Source organism: Pelodiscus sinensis, chromosome 16 (assembly GCF_049634645.1).
Source record: "Pelodiscus sinensis isolate JC-2024 chromosome 16, ASM4963464v1, whole genome shotgun sequence".
NCBI lineage: Eukaryota > Metazoa > Chordata > Testudines > Trionychidae > Pelodiscus > Pelodiscus sinensis.
Window position 1 is genome coordinate 28,104,722 of NC_134726.1, and position 20,205 is coordinate 28,124,926.

At 40.1% G+C, this 20,205-nt stretch overlaps 1 protein-coding gene across 8 annotated transcripts in view; it reads right to left on the minus strand.

Annotated features, from left to right (window-relative positions):
• MAD1L1 (mitotic arrest deficient 1 like 1) overlaps window positions 1-20,205 on the minus strand; it is a 743,124-nt gene that overhangs the window by 329,359 nt on the left and 393,560 nt on the right. For 7 of the 8 annotated variants that reach the window (XM_075899593.1, XM_006112872.3, XM_006112873.3 and 4 more), the window contains one exon: window positions 9,568-9,624. The exons of the other annotated variant lie outside the window; for it this stretch is intronic. In XM_075899593.1, the coding sequence (XP_075755708.1) occupies window positions 9,568-9,624 (57 nt within the window). The remainder of the gene's footprint in view (window positions 1-9,567; window positions 9,625-20,205) is intronic. 8 annotated transcript variants of the gene reach the window in all.

The following is a 20,205-nucleotide window of genomic DNA, read 5'->3' on the forward strand; positions in this document are numbered from 1 at the left end:
TGGACATAAATGAATATTTTATTTTAAATTAAGTTTGATAAACTAATATGAGAAAGTTAAAGTGCTTAATCTGTTCAATAATTTAAATTAAACCAGTCTCCCTAGCTGCAGCACTAGCAAAATGGATAATTGTGGATAATTATGTAATTAACTGCACATTTCCATTAGCAACTTGTGGCCCATGGAAAAGTTTACATTGAATCAGGTGGTCCACGGGCCAAAAAGTTTGAGAACCACTGTCACAGAAGGTAATAGTTTGTTACTGCTACTACTTTTGGAGTTGTGCTATTGCACTAGGCAGTGATGATTTGTCTGTGCTTTTGCCCTGAAGGTTAAGGGTTCAGCCTCCACAGACAATCCTTGATGGAAGAGTCATTACGCTGTGATCGAAAAGTTATTATTTGAAACTGCATTAATCAGATCAGCAGCATCTGACCACGGTGCCAAGATGTCAATTCTAACCCCTTCATCAAAAGTATGTCCTTCCTCTTCTAGCATTTCAGCTACACTGGGTTGTGTATGTCTGAGAACTCAAAACCTTAGTCAGAACCTGAACGCGAGATCTAGGAAAAACTAGATGCTGGAAGAAGTGGTGTTTGTGAATGAGAAAATGGTACTTTTCGAGCAACAGTATCTAATATTCCAGAATAATCATAGCACATATTATGCTGTAGGAGATGATGTCTTTCAAAGAAGAGGTAAAACTAAGACTTTGATCATTTGTAATTATTAAAGAACCATTTATAAGAGTTGAGGAGAGGTGTTCTAACCTCAGGGTCCTCACCGAGTCCCTGAAGATATCCTTCTAGGTGACGGTACTTAGTGAGAAAGCCAAGTTAATAGATTTTCAAGTTGATGGGTTTTTAATTCAGTCCAATTAATGAAATATCCCTTTTTGCTATTGCTAATTATCAGGTTTGCCTTGTTTGTGAAAGTCCATTAGAGAGACCACAAATCAGTTCCAATCAGTTCATTGGTTTCACTATATAACAAACTCCCAAAGGGCAGAAATATCAGCTAAGTAAAGAAGTTGGATTTTGTTATTAAAGCCTCCTACTCCTCTGTGGGTTTGCTTACAAAGATACTACTTACTGAACAAACCTTTCACAAACAGCACGTTCAGCAAGTAGGGGAGTCTGGATGAAGAGCCCACACTGAAACTGCACAGCCAGGCAGTGTTCTCACCATTTCTGTTGATCCTTGTGCAGAGAGATATTGCGCTTAATGGATGACATTCAGACCACTGCAGAACACAAGGCCTGTGTGCCACTCGAGCCTTCAAAATAGGGCCTAAAGGGATTTCAGTGAAAGTGGTATATTGGAAGAGGCAAATTTCACTTAGGTCATAGCTGCAATAGCTTATCAACCCAGACATCACAAAGACAGAAGAGCATCATCTTCAAACTCCTAAGTTTTGACAGAAAAGACTGAAGCCTCAAAGACCAGGTAAAATGTGATTAGAGAAATTCCTATCTGGTAAAGTAAGGAATGTACTCATGATTTATTTTAAGAGACCTTCAAAAAGACAGTGAGGAATCATGCATTACCAGGATCCTGCAAATATATCTCCATACAAGTGAATCATAAATGACCAAAGATTTCCATTCTCCAATTCATCTGATGAACTGGGTTTTGCCCACAAAACCTCATAATTCTATATATTTTGGATAGTCTCTAAGATACCACAGGAATACCTGGCTTTTAGAGATTCCACGAGTTCTCAAGCAATCAGAAGTATCTTGAATAAACCAAGTACTATTTTGTTACTCTAGAGCAGCAGGCTCCCCAACAATGATGTTGGGATCAGAGATTGAAAAAAGTTATAGCCATCTACTCTATAATACTATAGCCAGACACCTTCAACAACTGTTACACTGCAGTGAAGCTTCCAAGAGTGGACATGAAGCCCCGAGAAAAAAAAAGAATGACCACAATCATATTTTTTACAATGAGACTGACCTTCAGGAGCATCATCAGAGCTAGACCCACCTCACAGCTCTGATGCCAAGTTACCCTTTCCACATGTAATAGCTGCCTTTCCCCAGGGAGTCAGGAGCCCAAGAAAAAAATATGATGTTTTCTGCTTTGGAAACTACTCCAATGCTATCTACTGCTGCATGAAAATCCTTAACCCCATGTCAGCTGTGATTGTCTTCAATGGGAAAATGTAAGTCGTCCTGCTCAAACTTAACTGTACTGCTGAGTTCCATAAAACTTTAATGTTAATGGTTCCAACAGCAGGTTCATTTGTGTAATGGGACTTTTAAACAGACAGTTTATTTCTTTTTAATTTGAGGAGGATGTACTGTTTGATCCCATGTGCCTGGATGGATTTTTAAAACAGAAATAAGCCAGTACAATCGAATTACAATCTCCTCTTCTAATCTAATTAAAGTAGCACTGATACACCAGCATGTGAAAGTGCAGCATGCTGATCCCTTCCCTGTGTCATGCGTGATTTATTCACCAATTCACATTCACCTATTCAAGGTCTTGATGTTTCCCTGTCTCTATTTGTTCCTAGTAATATACAACAGATGTTTTTGATTTTGCCACTGTCTTGTGTACTGAGCATGAATTTTGAAAGATGGAACATGAAGCAGATACAACAAAGCCAGCAGAGGGAATTCTACAAGGGACCGTACAATGAATCTGTAAAAGAGGAGTCAGACAGAGATACAGTTTCTGTGCCTTAGATGTTTGTATATAAATATACCACTCCATGGGGAACAGAGAGGGGTAAATTTCCCATGAATGTTATATTGGGTACAGAGACCAAGATCTTATCTAGGAATAGTACTAGGGTAGATATAATCTCAGAATAATTGTATTTCTTTCCCATCCCCTAAAAAAGAATTTACCCTGAGAGCTATGGCTCCACATCTAGGCAGAAGGTAAAAGGCCGGGGGAGGGAGGGAGAAGAGTTGGGAATCAATCACTCCTCCTACATACCTAGCCTTTTCTCCTTCTGATCAATCCAATTTCCTGAAGGAACAGAACACCAAGGGAAAGTGCAAAATCACACTCCTAATTTAAAGAATAAGGACAGGAGAAAGTGTGTGCAGGGGAAAGATTAGCTTCTTAAATTTGCCTTTAAGTATCTCTCTCTCAAGATACATGTTTCTAGTCCACCAATCAGCATGGCATTTAGGTAATAGTACACCAGGGTACCATAAACAATAGTCTATTTCAGATTCAATGTTCATGACTGAGCAGTTAATGCTTCTCCTGATGAACAAGGTTCACAACCCTGTTACCGTGAGAATGGTGATATTGGATCCTCCTCTCTTTACCATTCTCTCTTGTCTTCTGACTCACACTGTTTATTCCCCCTGTTTCAAATTACAGTATTGTTGTATTGATTTCTACAGCACAACCAACAACTTGCTTAACTGATTGATCATACTGCCTCTGCTTTATTCATGTAAACTTTCATTTGTATCACAGGCACTGTTACAGATATTGTTAATTCTTCCTTAACTTCTTGAACTTGCCTATCTAAATTTGAATGTGTGTTGGTAATTCCAGGTATAAAGAAGCCTAGTTTAAATACCTAAACCATCAGGAATTTTCTTCACATTTCCATCCAATCTTTCACCTTTATATTCAAACTAACTGTTACATTATCTCATCTGGAATCAGTTTTTGCTGTATCTTTATAATGATCCTTTATAATTCATCCTTTTCAACCCAATTTTAACACCGGATAGTTCACTAAACTGCTTTACTACTTGTCTATTATCAGAGGGGTAGCCGTGTTAGTCTGAGTCTGCAAAAGAAGCGAGGAGTCCTGTGGCACCTTATAGACTAACCGAAGTGTTGGAGCACAAGCTTTCGTGGGCAAAGACCCACTTTGTCAGATGCATGCATGCATCTGACGAAGTGGGTCTTTGCCCACGAAAGCTTGTGCTCCAACACTTCGGTTAGTCTATAAGGTGCCACAGGACTCCTTGATGCTTTTACTAGTCTATTAAGATCACATTGTTGCTAAGTTGAATATCCAGGTAGCCACTTGTCTTAATTTTGCTAGACTTGCATAAGCAAGGACTTATATAAGATATTACAGGATTTGCGGTCATCTACATTAGTTTGAAAACCAAAGTCTTGCATTCTCAAGGATGTTGACCATCCTCACTGATTGTTACTTTTCCACAGCTTGGGGCTGAAAAACAAGACCAAAACACACCCACAGCCATCTCCCACACATGCATGATTTGCAAGGGTCTATACTAGCTTCAGTTTTATTTATACTTGCAAAAGATTAATGCTCTAATTCCTATGTATTTAATTGCCAGCTATTTGTAGATAATCTGGAGACTTTATCAGTCTCTTACCAGCCTTCACTTATCCCACTCTTGATACTTTGATAATATTCCTAACTGCGTGTCTGATTACCTTTCATTATTAAGTATGGATGCAATGGATATTTTACTTCTTAACCCTACTGCCCACCTACCCACCATGGGTCTTTCTGTTTTGAGATTCCCTTTTCTGTATTATTACTCCTGTTACACAGACTAAAATGTGGCAGTTTCTTTTGAGTTTCAATTGGTATTTCACTCAAATATCAAATCTAATATAAGGCTGTTAGGAGCCTCCATTTACTAAATGTTTTTAATTTATGAATTTTTGCTGCCTAAACCCTAGTACACACCAGTTCTTTCTCAGCTCAGTTTTTGTAATGGTCTTTATATCTCTTTCCAGTTCATAACTGATACCAGAACAGTACTGTTCACTTCAGTTTCACTATTCCTGTTTCTTCTCTGTTCCTTCCATTCCATTTTGGTTACCTCTAAAGATACAAATACAGCTTAGCATTTTGAAATACAAGGCACTTTACATTGCTACACCCTCACCATATGATTTGATCCTGTGACTATTTCCCAGCTTGTAAATCACCCACCTTCTATATTCACCTTTCAATGTTCCTTCTCTATTCCTCTTCCATTGTTTTCTTAATGTCTTCACTTGTGGCCTCCAGTTCCCCTTAATTATTCTGTTCGTTACATTTCCAAATTTCCTTTGCTTCCCATCCTGCCAGGTAACACTTGTGATTCTCCCTTTAATCTTTCGGAAGGTCAGAAAAGAACACTTTCCAATAAGCAGTCTGAAGCCTTCAGAATGCACATTTGCCCTGGAAGCCATACTGCCTTTTGCAGACAAAAGCAGAGATGCCAAGAGTACTTCTAGAAAGTGAAAACACAGGCACACTTGTTTGATACCCAAATACCATCATCACTTCCCTCAGAGATTAAATGGTGAAAAAAAGTCTAGACACCAGCTAACTGGCCAAAAGAGAGCTGGAGAGCACAGACCCCAGCCATTATTTGGATAGCATGCCTGAAACAGATATTTTGGTCTTGACTACAAGAAGATATGAGTGAAGGGAAACAAACTCCAGATTTAAAAGAAAAAAACTTCCTGCAAAGAAAATGTGTGTATGTGTGGAGAAATTGCAATCAGATTCATGCATTGTCAATCCAATATGCCCACAAACAGCATTACATTAAATTGCCACACACATAAAGATCCTGTAACCACAAACTTAGGGCAGTACAGGCCTTGATGAAAATACTGAATGATTCCCTGATATACAAGCAAGTCCTAGAGAAAGTCATTCAAGAGTACTAACTTATTTCAGAAACTCCTTTGATGACAATCAACAAAACAAAATTTGCAGAAAAATAAAAACAAAATAAACATTTCAATCAGCAAAAACAAAAGAGCTGAGCTTTCTTCTTGCAACCATGGAACAAATTTGGGTGAAGTCCTGACAGAGTGTCTGCTGACCATCATGTAATCACACACCAAATAACTCTTTAGAAAGTCATACACTCACAATGGGAATACAAATACCACCACTACCACTCCCCAAAAAACAAAGAAGGAAAAATAAATAAAGTAAATGGGAGAGAAAATCAAAGTTCCATTATAAAAATTACACAACTCAATGATGGGGGTAATTTCTCTTAAATCAGAAAATAAATTCTAGGTTCAAGTTCCCTGAAGGGTATAAAATATTAAAGCATGTTTTATGGCTTAATCACAAACCCATTTCTCCAGCCACTACTGGCCATGTCTAATTAGGGTGAAGTATGTTAATGATAGCAGAACAGCCCAGAGACGTCTTCAGTTGTGATATTAATTGCATTTAGGGAAAGAAGCGTGAATTGTGCTTATACAAGCTAATTAGTATGGGTTTGCTAATTAATACTGGAAAGTCAAACTGCCTTTGTCTTGTCAACTGCAATTAGCTGAAGCTGTTTAATTTCTTTTTTCCAGTAGTAAACTGATTTTTAGCAGAGAAATAATTGAATCATGTGCAGCAATACACTATGCCAGTTAGCTCAGCATGTCTATTACACTTTCTGATACAGTGCATTTCAGATCAAGCTAGTGCACTGTCAGCAAGCTGCACATGCCACCACTTTTATAGAATTCTCTGGGGCACATGACTCCCTGAAATAGGGCCCCTCTCCTTTTGGCAGCTTATAGCATGCAGTCACTCTAGTCCAGGCCACAATCCCTATGCTCTAATGCTGCTGCAACAGCTTTGACTTTAATCAACAGTATGTCCAGAATGAATTATCTACCATGGGCCCACAGTAGCATACCCACAAACACCCAGTCAAACCCACTGGGGAGATAACATCTGTTATACCACTGAACTCCAAGCACAGCATTTTATCTCCATCGCTGAAAGATAACTATTAGCACTCATTAAGGTGGTTGCAAAGATGTCACCTGCCTAGCAGCTTATCCCAATCAACAGCCCAAAGACCCACTGGGCTGTGTGATAGTACTTGACAAGTGTTTATTCCATTTTACTTACAGCCATAGACTAAGCTCATGCACTCACTCTCTGGTGAAAAGCAACAGTCTCACCTGTCAGAACATAGGGTAAGAAGCCACCTTTTTGTATCTTCCCAGCCACAGAAGTTCAGCATCAAACAAACAAGAAGTAGATCACAGGTAAATAATTGGGAGGGGGATAGAATGGGAAGGGAAGATGTAAGAAGTGTCAATTTAAAATGAGTATGAAAATAAAGCCACCCATGTTTCTCACTTGGAGAAACATGTCAGGAGAAAATGTTTGTTTGGTAGCAAAGTGTGATGGGGCTGATAATACAACCCTTTGAGACCTCAGGTGGCCTGAAATGGAATGGCAGCATCTAAAGGAAACATTACCTTGTCATCCCTAAAGAAATAAAAGGAGTGACACATCCCTCTCCAAGAGGAGGATTTATTTTGTTGAAGGAGGGAAACCATTTGCAAAGCAAACTTCCAGTTCTGAGAGGAAAGAGCTACAAGTCAGCTTCCCTCAACTGGGATAGGAGGGTGGGAGAGAGAAAACAGACTGTATATCATGCTAGGGAACAATTTTCTCAGGTTTACTGAATGAAACTCACCAAACTAAATAAAGTCCATACCTCAGCACTCTGCAGTCCGTCCTTCAAACTACTATAATCTAGGGCCAGAAGTCAGAAGTCTCTTCCTACCACAATGGTATAGGCTCTGTGAGGATAACCAGAAGATCTCCAGTGTTTTGTTAAATTAAACCTCTCCAAGAGTGCACAATGGGCACTGCTTAATCCTGTATCCTCCTCCTCAGCAATAGGGCACAACAGCTTTTCACATATAAACATAAGGAACTAAAATTTCCCAATCTTATCCCGTGTTCCAAATTTATGCAATTGAAAACTGGAGCCACAGTAACTTCTGAAATGCTTACAACACCCCCCCCCCCCCCAACCTTGAGGATACAACAGTTTTCTACATATATATCCTACAAGCACAGGCCCAGTGATAAATGCATGGAATTTAAAACTGAGCCCATGTAATTTAGAGAATAGATGATAAATGGAATTAACAATGTCTTCCCTGGAGACCTCAGCTCACATCTGTCTCAAATCACTGGGAAACTGAACAAACCTTAAAAAAGATCTGTCCATATCAGTAGCCACTGCACTGTTTGACAGAACTGGCAATATTTATTTACAGAAAGCCCAATATTGGAAAAACAATGGAAGAGACAGCCAAACTAGGTGGCATTGACAGAGGTGTGGCAACTCATGATGAAAACAAGAGGGTTGAAGGAACAACATGCATTAGCAGAATTGTGTTGAGAGCCACAGGAAGATAAACAGAAGCTTTTCAGCAGCAACTTTAAAAGTCTAGCAGCACCTTAAAGACTAGCAAAACATATAGATGGTATCATTAGCTTTCGTGGGCACAACCAAGAAGTGGGTAGTACCCATGAAAGCTCATGATACCATCTACATGTTTTGTTAGTCTTTAAGGTGCTGCTAGACTATTCATTGTTTTTTAAGTTTTTCCAGTTACAGACTAACTCGGCTACCCTCTGAAACTTTTGAAGATTAGCAGTTGAGTTTCAGACCAGCAGTGTCTTCTGCTCCTACTTAATATTACAAGTCCTATATGTTCACTTTCATGAGTGCTAAAATTCACTCAATTTAACATAAAAAAACACTATATTGTTTATTTGTTCTGGACCATGCAGGTTTGTCCATATTAAAAAGTTCTACATCTGAAACTTTGAAATTTGCTCATTTGCACACCAAACATGGCTTATTCATCACATAGAGCAGTGGTCCCCAACCTTTAGAGGCTCCCGGGCGCCGGGCCACTCACGCGCCGGGCGCCCGGGGGCCACTCATGTGCTGGGCACCCGGGGGCGGGGCCACTCATGCGCCGGGTGCCTGGGGGCGGGGCTGCACGTCCTGGGGTACGCCGGGGAGGGGATGCCCTTGCACCTGGCGCCGGCATGTGTCCCAGGGCCGGGGCTGCCCGAGCACCTTGTGCTGTTGGCCCGGGGCCGGCGCCCGAGCCGCATGCCTGGGGCCGGCACCGGCGCTGCGTGCCCGCATGTGCCCCGGGGCTGGGGCCACCCAAGCACTGTGCACCAGGCGCTGGTGCGTGTCGCGCGCCTGGGGCCGGCGCCTCCAGTGCGCCGCGCGTGGGGCCAGCCCAGGTTGTCGGAGGGCGCGCACAAATGCCCCGGCAGGCGCCATGGCGCCCGCGGGCACCGCGTTGGGGACCACTGACATAGAGTAAAGCAACTGAATTGTGTACAACCTCGCGTCCTCCAATTTTCTGGTCTGTTTCCTGTCTTTGAGAAGATTAAACTCAACTGAATAGACAAATACACCTGAAAAATTAAATAGTAAAAATACTAGTTTTCAGGGCATTCTATCACATCTTAGACTAACTGCAACCACCCAATCAAAGTACCAGATTCATTATGAAATAAAATAATTATTTTCTTTGTAGAACTGCTAATGAATAGAAGGCAAATTGTCAGGAAGAATACAGGCTTTCGAAGGAGTAATCTCAGCAGTATGCAGGGTTTGTACCAAGTAAATAAGGAGAAGCACAAGAGGCCAGACCTATGATATTCTTTAATGGGACACACACTCTCCTCCCCTTGCAAGGGTCACTGCCCGTTCACATCTGAAATTCAGGATCCACATTATTAAAGGGCATTTAAAGTTGCACCTCACTTTTTCAACGCTGTAAATCAAGGAGGAAAAGAAAATTAACACATACCATATCTGCTCTCTGTTTCTGGGTCCCCACTTCTTCCAAAACTTGGGACAGCTGAGCCTTCAAGAAAATAAAAATCAGAACAGTATTTTTAGTCACTATGATCTTTCTTAAATAGCACTGTTATTTATTACAGCTTGCTACCACCAAATATCAGCATTCCAGTTCTGGGAAATGAGGACTGAGCTAAGAGGCACCTTAATGCCTCAAACTCTGTGGGCCTATCCCTTCTGCATGGATAATGCTGAAAGTTTGAAATCGCCCTGGTGTGCCTCTAACCCAAAAGGATCTACTTTTAGAGATGTGCAGCTGGTCATTCTCTAGGCCTATGCTATCTTTGACCTATCTAACAAGACTGCCAAATTACAGTACCAATTGTAGTTCAAAGACCATAAATGTAGCCAGACAGGGAGCAGAGAATCATTATCCTATAATGAGTGAAACTCCCCACAATAAAATTACAAATACATGAAATACAGGAGGAACATATCTAATTTTAATACACTATAGAGAGCCCCCAATAATATACACAGGATCTATTGTGACATATAGGACCACTATTATTATTAATTTGTATTAATACAGTGAATATAGGCTACAATAAAAATCAGTGTATCATTACAAGAAAAAGTCCCTACCACAAAAGCTTACAATCTACAGTCTCATGAAAGACACAAAACAGACACACAGAAAAAGAAAGTGACTTGCCCAAGGTCACAAAGCAGATCACTGGCAAATCCCTCCTAAACCCTAATTCAGTTTCCTTTACACTGATCCATATTGCCTCCAATGGCAATGTATGTACTGAAAAATATTCATAGATTTTTTTTCTGCAGCCTGAAGGCAGAAGGGTTCAAAAGCTCTTGCCTTTGTGAAGTATAATTTGAGGCTAAGCAGTGGTATGTTCAGGAATTCTTGTAGAGAAACCCTATGGGAAGGTACTCTGGTAGAGTCCTGGGAGATGAAGCTGACTTGAGTTTTCTTAAGAAAGTCATGGCATAGTGAGTATTTTCGGGCTGATGAAGTCTTGTTGCCAAGCAAGCTTATAGTGTGTTCCTTACAGAGACTCTCTCAAAAAACCTCTAAACTGGAAACAGGGTTCCCTTAAGAGAAAGCTATAAGCTAATCTTGGTTCAGAGTTGGTATCTCTTCTGAGTTATACACCTGAGTAATGTTGTGGAAATCGTGAACACATCCCAGTGAAGGAGTTTTGGTAGGATCTTATAATGCTTGGGTGATAATGGGCCTTTATGAAAGAATTGGTTCAAAGAAATCAAACAGTACAACACTTTGTTGTCACTTCCATCTTGTTCCATGACACTATGCTAGCTTCTAATCAGCCTCCCTGAGTTTAGCACAAAGCTTGAAAGATAGTTTCAAAAGAGGAAAGCAAAAAATATTTAAAACTCTAAACAACCCAATACAAACTACAATTTTTCACACAATTCAGGTAGATATTCATTAAATCCTCCAGAGTCTCTATAATGACATCTCTACACCACATGATATGGGTTTTATGAACACTATATCCAAGAGGTGAATGGCAAGCAGTTCATGACAACAAAATGAAAAACATTAAGCTACAAAAGCTAATAGCACTGAAATACAAGTAAACAAAACATTACAGTCTCAGAGTTCAGCATAAATGTGTAGTTCAATTCCCCAAACAAAGAAACAAAGGCTGCAATTAGATAGAGCCCAAGTCTGCCTCAGCAGTGAACTCAGTGGAAGCTCCCAGAAAGTTACAGGTTCTAGCTGTGCAGGCCCCATAACGATATCATGTTATTAAAGGAACAGGCACTCATACAAGACAAATGTGGTTTTTATATAAGCCTAGGTTCTGGTGTCGGGAAATGAAACAAACGCATTAAACACTACAGGAGATGCAGCCCTGTGCAGACATAGAAACAAGCACTAGCAAGAAAGAAGCAAAATTTAAATCACCACAAGAATGCTGAAATGTAAGGAGACTGTTTGCTAATTCACAGACACCTGGGAGCAATTTTTTCCCACAAATATTTAATCAGGTAGAATTATATCACCAGGTTAGAGTCAGAAAAGAGCCACATATTCCATTTACAAAGACATTTTTCAGATACTGGAATAGCCTTTGAAACACATGCAGATGGAATGAACACTCTGGAAAAATAAATCAGCTTTCTAACATCTCTAATGGACTCAGGTCTGCATAAAGAGGATTTTAATGATCCTATTTGACCATCCTGAGCTAGAAACCATGATGATGCAAAAAATGATGAAGGAGTGCATATTTGTTTACTCTAGAGTTCCATCAGGTGATTCTCAATCCATGGCCCAATCAGCACACAGATGCAGCTCATATGAAATCCTTAGGACCTTACATATAGTAGATATATTGTGTAAAAAACACAGAGAGTAGAATGTGAAGCCCACAAGGGTAAATAGATTGAGAACCATTGATTACACCTAAAACTGGTTCTGGTCTATCAGGGTCTCTCTTGGATTAAGGAAAAGTCAAACAGACCAAAGACAGAGAATGATAAAAACCAATCCATGAACAGATTGAAATGCTTAGGTATGAGGATATTTCACTGAGGCTAGTGTTACACTAACTGAGATAGGAGTCTGATGTTGAAGGTTGTTAACCCAAGAGAATTCTACATCTAAATCTACAAGGTACTTCAAAGAGCAAATTAGGAAAGTCAATTACATTTACCACGAACCTTGACAAACATTTTTAACAAGTGTGTGTTTCACAGGATACTTTCCACCATCTCTATTTTTCCAAAATAAAGAATTTGTCCCCAACCCAAAGCAACACTGGTAATAGGAGAACAAACTGCAGATGCTTAGCATATTTACAACCCACCTGTCACTTGGAATCCACACTGTAACTCTCCTACCAAAATGGGTATTCTTTTTTCCACTTCTTTCTGAAGTTTCAAACTTGACCTATACCATGCCTGAGGCTAATATTAAGATCATGCAATGTGGCTAGGAGAAGAGCTGTCCCTGCAAAAGGTGACACCTGCACAGCTTCTAAAAATAAGAATGCTGGGCACAATGTGTTCTCTGAAGCAACAGATAGCCTACATACTCTTGACTCAAGAACGTATAACATACATGCACAGTTCTGATAGTTCCTCTGAAATCTTGTTGTTTCTAAGTGCTTGTCTACAAAACAAGTTACAATGCAGAATCCCAGGCTGTGAATCTACAGAGCACCAGCTTGCCATGAAGTAACTGCAATCAAGTTCCTTCATGGCGCTGTAACAGTGTACACATGGGATATTACTCAATTTCAAGCTGGTGCACTATAGAGTCACACCAAGGCTTACAGTACCCTGTGGAACGGACAGGCCTTCCATCCCTCCCAAGTACTTGAGCATATTACCTGTGAAAAGTCCAGCCATGGGAATTTCTCTAAACTTTGATTTATTGATATGAATTTCCATAATGAGAAATGAGCACTGATGAAACATTTCTATACTGAGAACTCAGGAAAATAAAATCCAAAGAATAAATATAGCCTGCATAATTATAGGCCAAGCGCTTCTCCCTGCCCCAATCCTGACCTGAGAGGACCATGGCACTCAATGACTGTCTGAGATTTTAATCAGTCACCTACAGGTAAAATACTTTGTGTTCCATTACCAAATCCTTAAGCCTTGGTGAAATTACACAGCAGGGAACCAAATTTGTTCCTAAAACAAGAGGCATCCATGTGTCTTGTTGCTCAAACAAGTGAAATTAACTAACTTGAAGGCTTAATTTGTTGTTTGGGCAGCAAACACCACCAAGGCAATGTATCAATTAGGAGAACTGTCCAATGAGATGCCACTAGATGAAAGTAACATGATTAAATGGCTGGCAGAAACCATTTATAAAAAAAGCCAAACTATGCATTTTAACTCTTTTTAATCAGACACACAAGTCTTTGGAAGAGTATGGGGTGAGGGCGTACAAAATGTATAATCACCATGAGTAAACCTTAAAATGTCTTAATATCAAGGACAGAGGAATTATTTAGGGTGCTAGAAAGGAACAGAATTAGATATAAATCATGATCATATCACAGACCTGTGGCAACTACGTGATTAACAATGTAATAGAAACATAATTTAATGTATTGTTAATTATCTTTTAATATGATCCAGAAGCTGGAATTAAGGTGATCCCAGCAAACGTTCCGCAAGCCAGCAGAATAGGATCTGCAGATCATAATTTGAGAACCTTTTCAAATAGTGTGTGTGTGTGCGCGCACACCTGCCTGTGTATATGTGTGTCTATCTGAGAGTCTGTCTGTTCAAGAACCTCCTCCTAAATGGTAAGAACTAGGATCATCAAATTGAATATGCATCTTCCTCTTCTCCTAACTTAAAGCAAGGTCAGGATTTAGTTGTGACGGGCAAACCGTAAGCACTGGGAAAACAGCTGTTTTCCATAACATGGAAAGGGAAGGGCTGTTTGGAGGTACACAATATTGAGAGTGGCCACTGGAGGGGAGCCCACAGAGGAGAGCTATCCTGCAGAATCTACACTAGGAGCTGCCATACCATCAAGGGAGTGGAAAGCAAGGTTGGGGCTCTGCCATGATGCTTGTCAGCACCCCAGGTAAGTAGCCCCCTTTCACAAACCCTTTCCCCTCTCCTGGACCTTGGTTGCAGAGTGCAGTGTGGGGGGGAGAGAGAAAAGGCCCCTGGTGGCCAGGAGGGGGTTGGGGGAAGAGAAAGGCTCTCAATTCCCACATGCACTGGGGGTTAGTCAAGCAATGAATGCACAAACTAATAGTGCTCCCCTGGGACTGATCCACAAGGCTGTGAAGTAGCTAATCTGCATGTTTTATCACAACCACCTGAAACATCAGCCCTATGCCCTAGCCCTTTAATTAGCCCAAACCAAATATTGAATCTAGCTCAGCTGTTACAGGAAACATCATTCACTGCCATACCCCTACTAGGACATAAGGAAATGCAAACTAAGTGGCAGCAGCATGACACACACACATATTTTTTAATTATGAAGGAGAAATTAGGCTCTGAACTTACCCAACGTCTAACTTAATCAAAGCACTTCAAAAAAAGCTGCCAGCCACCACCATAGCTTAAGGAAGCAGTTGGAGAGAGATCCAGAATGGCATACAATAACCTGTTGCACCCCTTGTTTGTGGCCCATACAAGTATTTACAAGATCACCTCAGACAGGCTATGGGGAATGTTGTTGTATTGTTTCCTGTAGCTTCCCTTTCAGATCTAAAACTGTTAGGTTGCTCCATTGACACGTTTTCAGTTTTACACCCAAGACCACATGGTCTCGTGTCACTTAGGACTCCTCACAATTTATCATGCCCACTCTCCACTTTAGTAATGGAAATGTATGGGACAAGGTGTATTCTCAGATTTCCCATTCAGGTCAAAGGAGTAAAATATCCAGCAGAAGCTGGAGCAAAGTTTGACATTATAATTTCAGACCTTTTGCTTATAAAAAGACTCCCAACACCACCACATTTAAGTGACTTGAATCTAGTCTATACAGATTTTTATGCTGTATCTGTCACTGGCATCTGAGGGATCTCTTGCAGAAGCAAGGACATGCACGCTAAATTTTCAGACAAATATGGAATTAAGTTATATCTTTCAGCTCTCAAGAAATTTCCAGTACTTAATGGACATATTCAATTCCCATGAACCACAGTGCTCAAGCTTTAAGCAATCTCATAAGTAAATAGGTACTGAGTTAAAGACCTCGACAGGCAAGTAAAAGTTGTCAGCCAACAAGTTGCCCACTAACCACATAGTATGGGCAGGACAATCAAAATGAATTAAATGGAGTATGTCAGAAAAACATCATGCTACACATTTAACACATTACTTTAAAAAGCTCTGGAAGAAAAAAAAAAGGTCAATTTAAAGTGTTGATTCAATGGGACAACACTGGCTAATGTAACCCCATTGCAAGTACTATTGCATCCTCTTCCTAGGGAGTATGATAAATTGTAAGCTGGCCATATTATGGCTTTGCTATCCGCTTTCTGAAGCAGTAATATAAATGGTTTGTGAGCATGGGAACCAATTCAAATAATAGGGAGACATTTCTGTATTGTTCAGTTTACTTCTCTGTGCTCTGTGAGTTAATGGCTCTTCTGAAACACCTTCTAAAACAGCAATTGTAGCTACATCAGCCATATTTCAAACCTTCAAGAGAAAACACAAACATGGGGAAAATACTAGACAAGAGTGAATCAAAAAGTCAAGACCGCTGCTCTCCTCATATCTCCTCCTTGTGTCTATCAAACAGCTATTAACGCCAGCTCTAACGCAGGAAGTGTTTGGTCAGTGAGAAATAAAGAGCTTTGAGGATTAATGAATAAAACACAAAACAATTTGTTCATTACAAGACAGGTGGTTAAACTGGCCACATCAATGGCCCCAATTTCTCCTCTGAAGGAATTTGAGTCAACAATCTAATGTTACGAACAAGCTGCTGAAGTGACAGACACTCACAAGGAAAACTAGGCTCCTTAATCTCTATTGAACAAATTTTCTAAAAACAAAATAAATCCTCCGTTCTATGAAAAATTAGCAAAAAGTGCTCCTTTTGTGAGCCTGCAGTAATTTGCTCCTCAGTATCTCACATTCAGAAGCACGCAGGTACAAGCACACAAGTGGCAGCAGCCAAAGAGAAACAATTAAAATTGTAACAAAATACAGGACTCTGTAGCATTTTAAAGACTAACAAGATCGTTTATTAGATGATGAGCTTTCTTGAGCCAGACCCACTTCCTCAGATCAAATAGTGGAAGAAAATAGTCAACCATTTTCTTCCACTATTTGATCTGAGGAAGTGGGTCTGGCCCACGAAAGCTCATCATCTAATAAACCATCTTGTTACTCTTTAAAGTGCTACATAGTCCTGTATTTTGTTTCAGCTACACCAGACTAATACGGCTACATTTCTATCACAATTAAAATTGTGTGTGTTACGCATAGGTTGTAAATCAAAGCAACGTTGATTTGGAGGCGCAGCACCTTTAAGTCTTGTGTTTTCATTAGGAACTATGAAGAAGCTCAATATAGTCACAATAGAAATGTTTCTTACTTTATGATGCCATCAGAAAAAAAAGAGAGGAGTCATAGCATTGTCATCAGCAAAGCCTCCTCCCCGGGAGCTTGGATGGGAAGGGCTGGTGGTCCCGCCCCTGAGGAAGCAGTTACACGGTTACCATATTAAACTCTTTTTAATATCCCTATTTCCTAGTCAGAAATCCAGACTCAGGTCTCCAAGGGAAGAAAGCACTCCTCTTGGAGGTGCAGAAGTTTCAGTAACACAAGCTGTGGTTTGCAAACCCTAGGTTTGCAGCACTAACCATACCTAGGAGACAATGACATATCCCATTTTTTATATCCCATTTCCTCTTGGGATTCCTGAGGAGCCACGGCCACACCTTAGTGCTCCTCTTTCCTAGCAGAAGAGCTGGGAGGCTGGTAGTCAATATCTCCCATCAGGGCAGCTGCCTCGAACTAACAAGGCAAAGTCTAGCCCAGAGGGATTGTGACTTAGCTGCAAAATCGAATATGTTTTATAATATAACAGAAGCCTAAGCTGACTGTGCCAGTGTGTTAAAGAAATATTGCATGCAAACAGAAGAAATCAGTTGAAGTGATTGGCCAATTTACTTATGAGGCCACGAATTACTACTGTACTTTCTACTACTGTACTACTGTAATTTCCTTGGCAAATTACCTTAAAAATACAAAGGAGTATTTTGTAAGAATCACATAAGTGTGCTATTTTAAAATCCTGTTTCAAATGCATGAAATATAGGAAACCTAAATAAGACTCAATATTTTGGGTTCCGATATCAAAAAACACTTCATTGTTACACTGGCATTTACCCCGAGATAATGAGATAATAAAAAAATCTATGTATAACTTCACATATTTACCTGTGTAACAAATAAAAAGCAAAATATTGGGCCAGATCCTCTGACTTGGCTCAATTCCCCAAAGTCTGTTGATGGAGCATGCTGTGGTCTTTGGCTGCTTTAACTTGCAACACTGGTAAATTGACCCCTTACTCCATGATTTGGTGGGGAGAGAAATAGCGCAAAAGACAGTGTCACACCGTCTCTTTCCTTCCCCACTATCCCTTAGGTGAGCCAAACAGAACTCTGTGCATCTGAGAGGCTTTAGGCTGAATATAGGATGATACTAAAAAGGTGGCTGGATTATAAGACATATGCATGCACTCAACTAATCATGAGACACTGTGGTCATGAAAGTGCTATTTGACTATTCTGTAATGGACTAAGAATCTGAAATTGTCTATATTCACGGAGTTTATATTTTATCTAGAAAGCTTGAATGGTATCACCAGATTGTACTGGATAAAGGGTTAAATTCACATACAAAATGTCCCTGGTGCCTCCCTGCATGTCTATTTTTTGTAAAATTCTGTTCAGTGAAAGAAAACAGGAGGAAAACTTTGATTTCGAGACAGCTGTGAACAGCTCATTCGCGTGGGTGGCAGGGATTGTGACAGAAGTAACTCAGCCAGTCACAGTTAGACTTCCGTTTATTTGCATACTGCAATCCTATGTATTAAAATATTGTGAAAGCTGAAATGAAAAGAAATTTTCACTAGTGAAACATGCCAACTTATGACATCGCAGCCAAGAGATGTAACTTTCAACAGATAAAAAACAACAACAAAAAAACCACTTTGCCAGTTAAGTCCTTTGAAGTTATATAGCCCATTTATACCATACTATATGTATACAGCCCAGTACTGTTGCAGATTATCAGAGATCTGGAGCTGTTTCAGAAACTCCACAGTGTTCTTCAAATTTACACAGAATTTAATGGGTTTGGATAATTTTAAATGTCTTCCATTGGTGACTGCTAATGTTCCATGAAGCAGCATTATTTGGGAAACTGAAAGTAAAGGAGCTTAATATCAGAGACTGTTAAATAATTTCCATACTGCTATAATGATTCAATTCATTTTACTGCTCTCTGGAAAGTTCTTTTGGTTATTAAATTGAGAGCACACACACAAGTTGAAATAACATCTACAAATAAAATCTAGTAGTCCCCAAAGTGTCAAACACAAAATTGTACCGAGTATAATTTCACAACAACTGGGGAGGGAATGAGGGTGAAGGGGGAATCAGCCTCTCTTTAATAACTATCCAGAAGTCAGGAGGAAAATTCCCTACTAATCTTTGAACACACAAGTTCATACGTTGCTGGTGTAGAAGCAAAGCTCATTCTCAGGCATGGGAAAGTTGTAATGTAATGGGTAAAACAGGGATCATGTTCTTATTGTTGTGACTTATTACATTACGTGAATAATGTAATTCAAGTAGGTTTTGTGGATAACTGCCTATGTGGGTTTTAACATAGTTTGATTTCAAACACCTCTCCAGTCTCTTGAGAAAATGAAGCAATTTAAACCAAAGGAAATGCTAACCTGTGTAAAAAAGTCAACCCAAGAGCTGCCAAGGCACCAGTACTTCCTGTGCCTCCAATGGCAACTCAACCACATAAAGAAGGAATGACACTTCTTTATTCAGAGTAATACTCTTATTTCCCTCATATAAGCAAGAGCTGCTGGATGTTATAGAAAAATAACTTCCTACTAGACATGATGTGTAGTAGTGAAATGCTACCTCCAGTGAGAGACATATAGGCAGCTGGTTAAATCTGGGGGCATGAGATGTATGCATAAAGAAAATGAGTTTCAATGGTATTTGAAACTGGAAAATTGCTGGAGTCACAGTTATAATTACTGAAGACAGAGGGAAAGCATCTGTGAGCTACAGGCTCCTGTCAAAGTCACTATCAAGATTTACTGGACAGAGAGATAATGGCCAAATATTTCCCTTGCTCTCAAGTTTCAAGGACAGACCAATCCTACTTACTCTATTTTGTTTTAAGTGACAGACACAGTAGCTGGTGATGTCAAGAATTGCAGATAGCAAGTTTACTATAATGTTACAGATCATCCTGAGTTCTAGTGCTACTGCTGTGTTAAGAGAGTTGTCCAGAATCAGGAGGGACCATTTAATAGACCCATGTGTTCATATCACAAAGTGGAATATGATGATTTCAAACAGGAATTTTTTTTTTTTACTACAGGCAGTCCCCGGGTTACGTACAAGATAGGGACTATAGGTTTGTTCTTAAGTTGAATTTGTATGCAAGTCGGAACTGGTACATATAGGGGAAAGTCTAGCCAAACATTTCTCCAGAGCTCAGTTTTATTCTCCCACACCTTACTTCCCTCAGTCCTTTATTCTCAAGCTGAGGTGTCTGCTGAGAAAAGCCGCTCCGCGTCTCCCTGGTCTGCTGGGGGGGGGGGGGGGGGGGGGGGGGGGGGGGGGCGCTAGCTTCGCGTCTCCCTGGTCTGCTGGGGGGAAGCAGCTAGTGCGGGGTTGCCTCACCCCATTTGTAAGTAGGGATCCGATGTAAGTCGGATCCATGTAACCCGGGGACTGTCTGTACTCAGGAAAGTACTTGGCCAAAAATCAGCTGCATGGCTTTATAACAAAGTCAGGAGATCTAGTTTTTATTCCCAGCTCTGCCAAACAATTGCTGTGAAGCTTTTGGCAAGTTATTTAATTTATCTGAAACTCAATTTTACCAGCTGTAAAATGATAA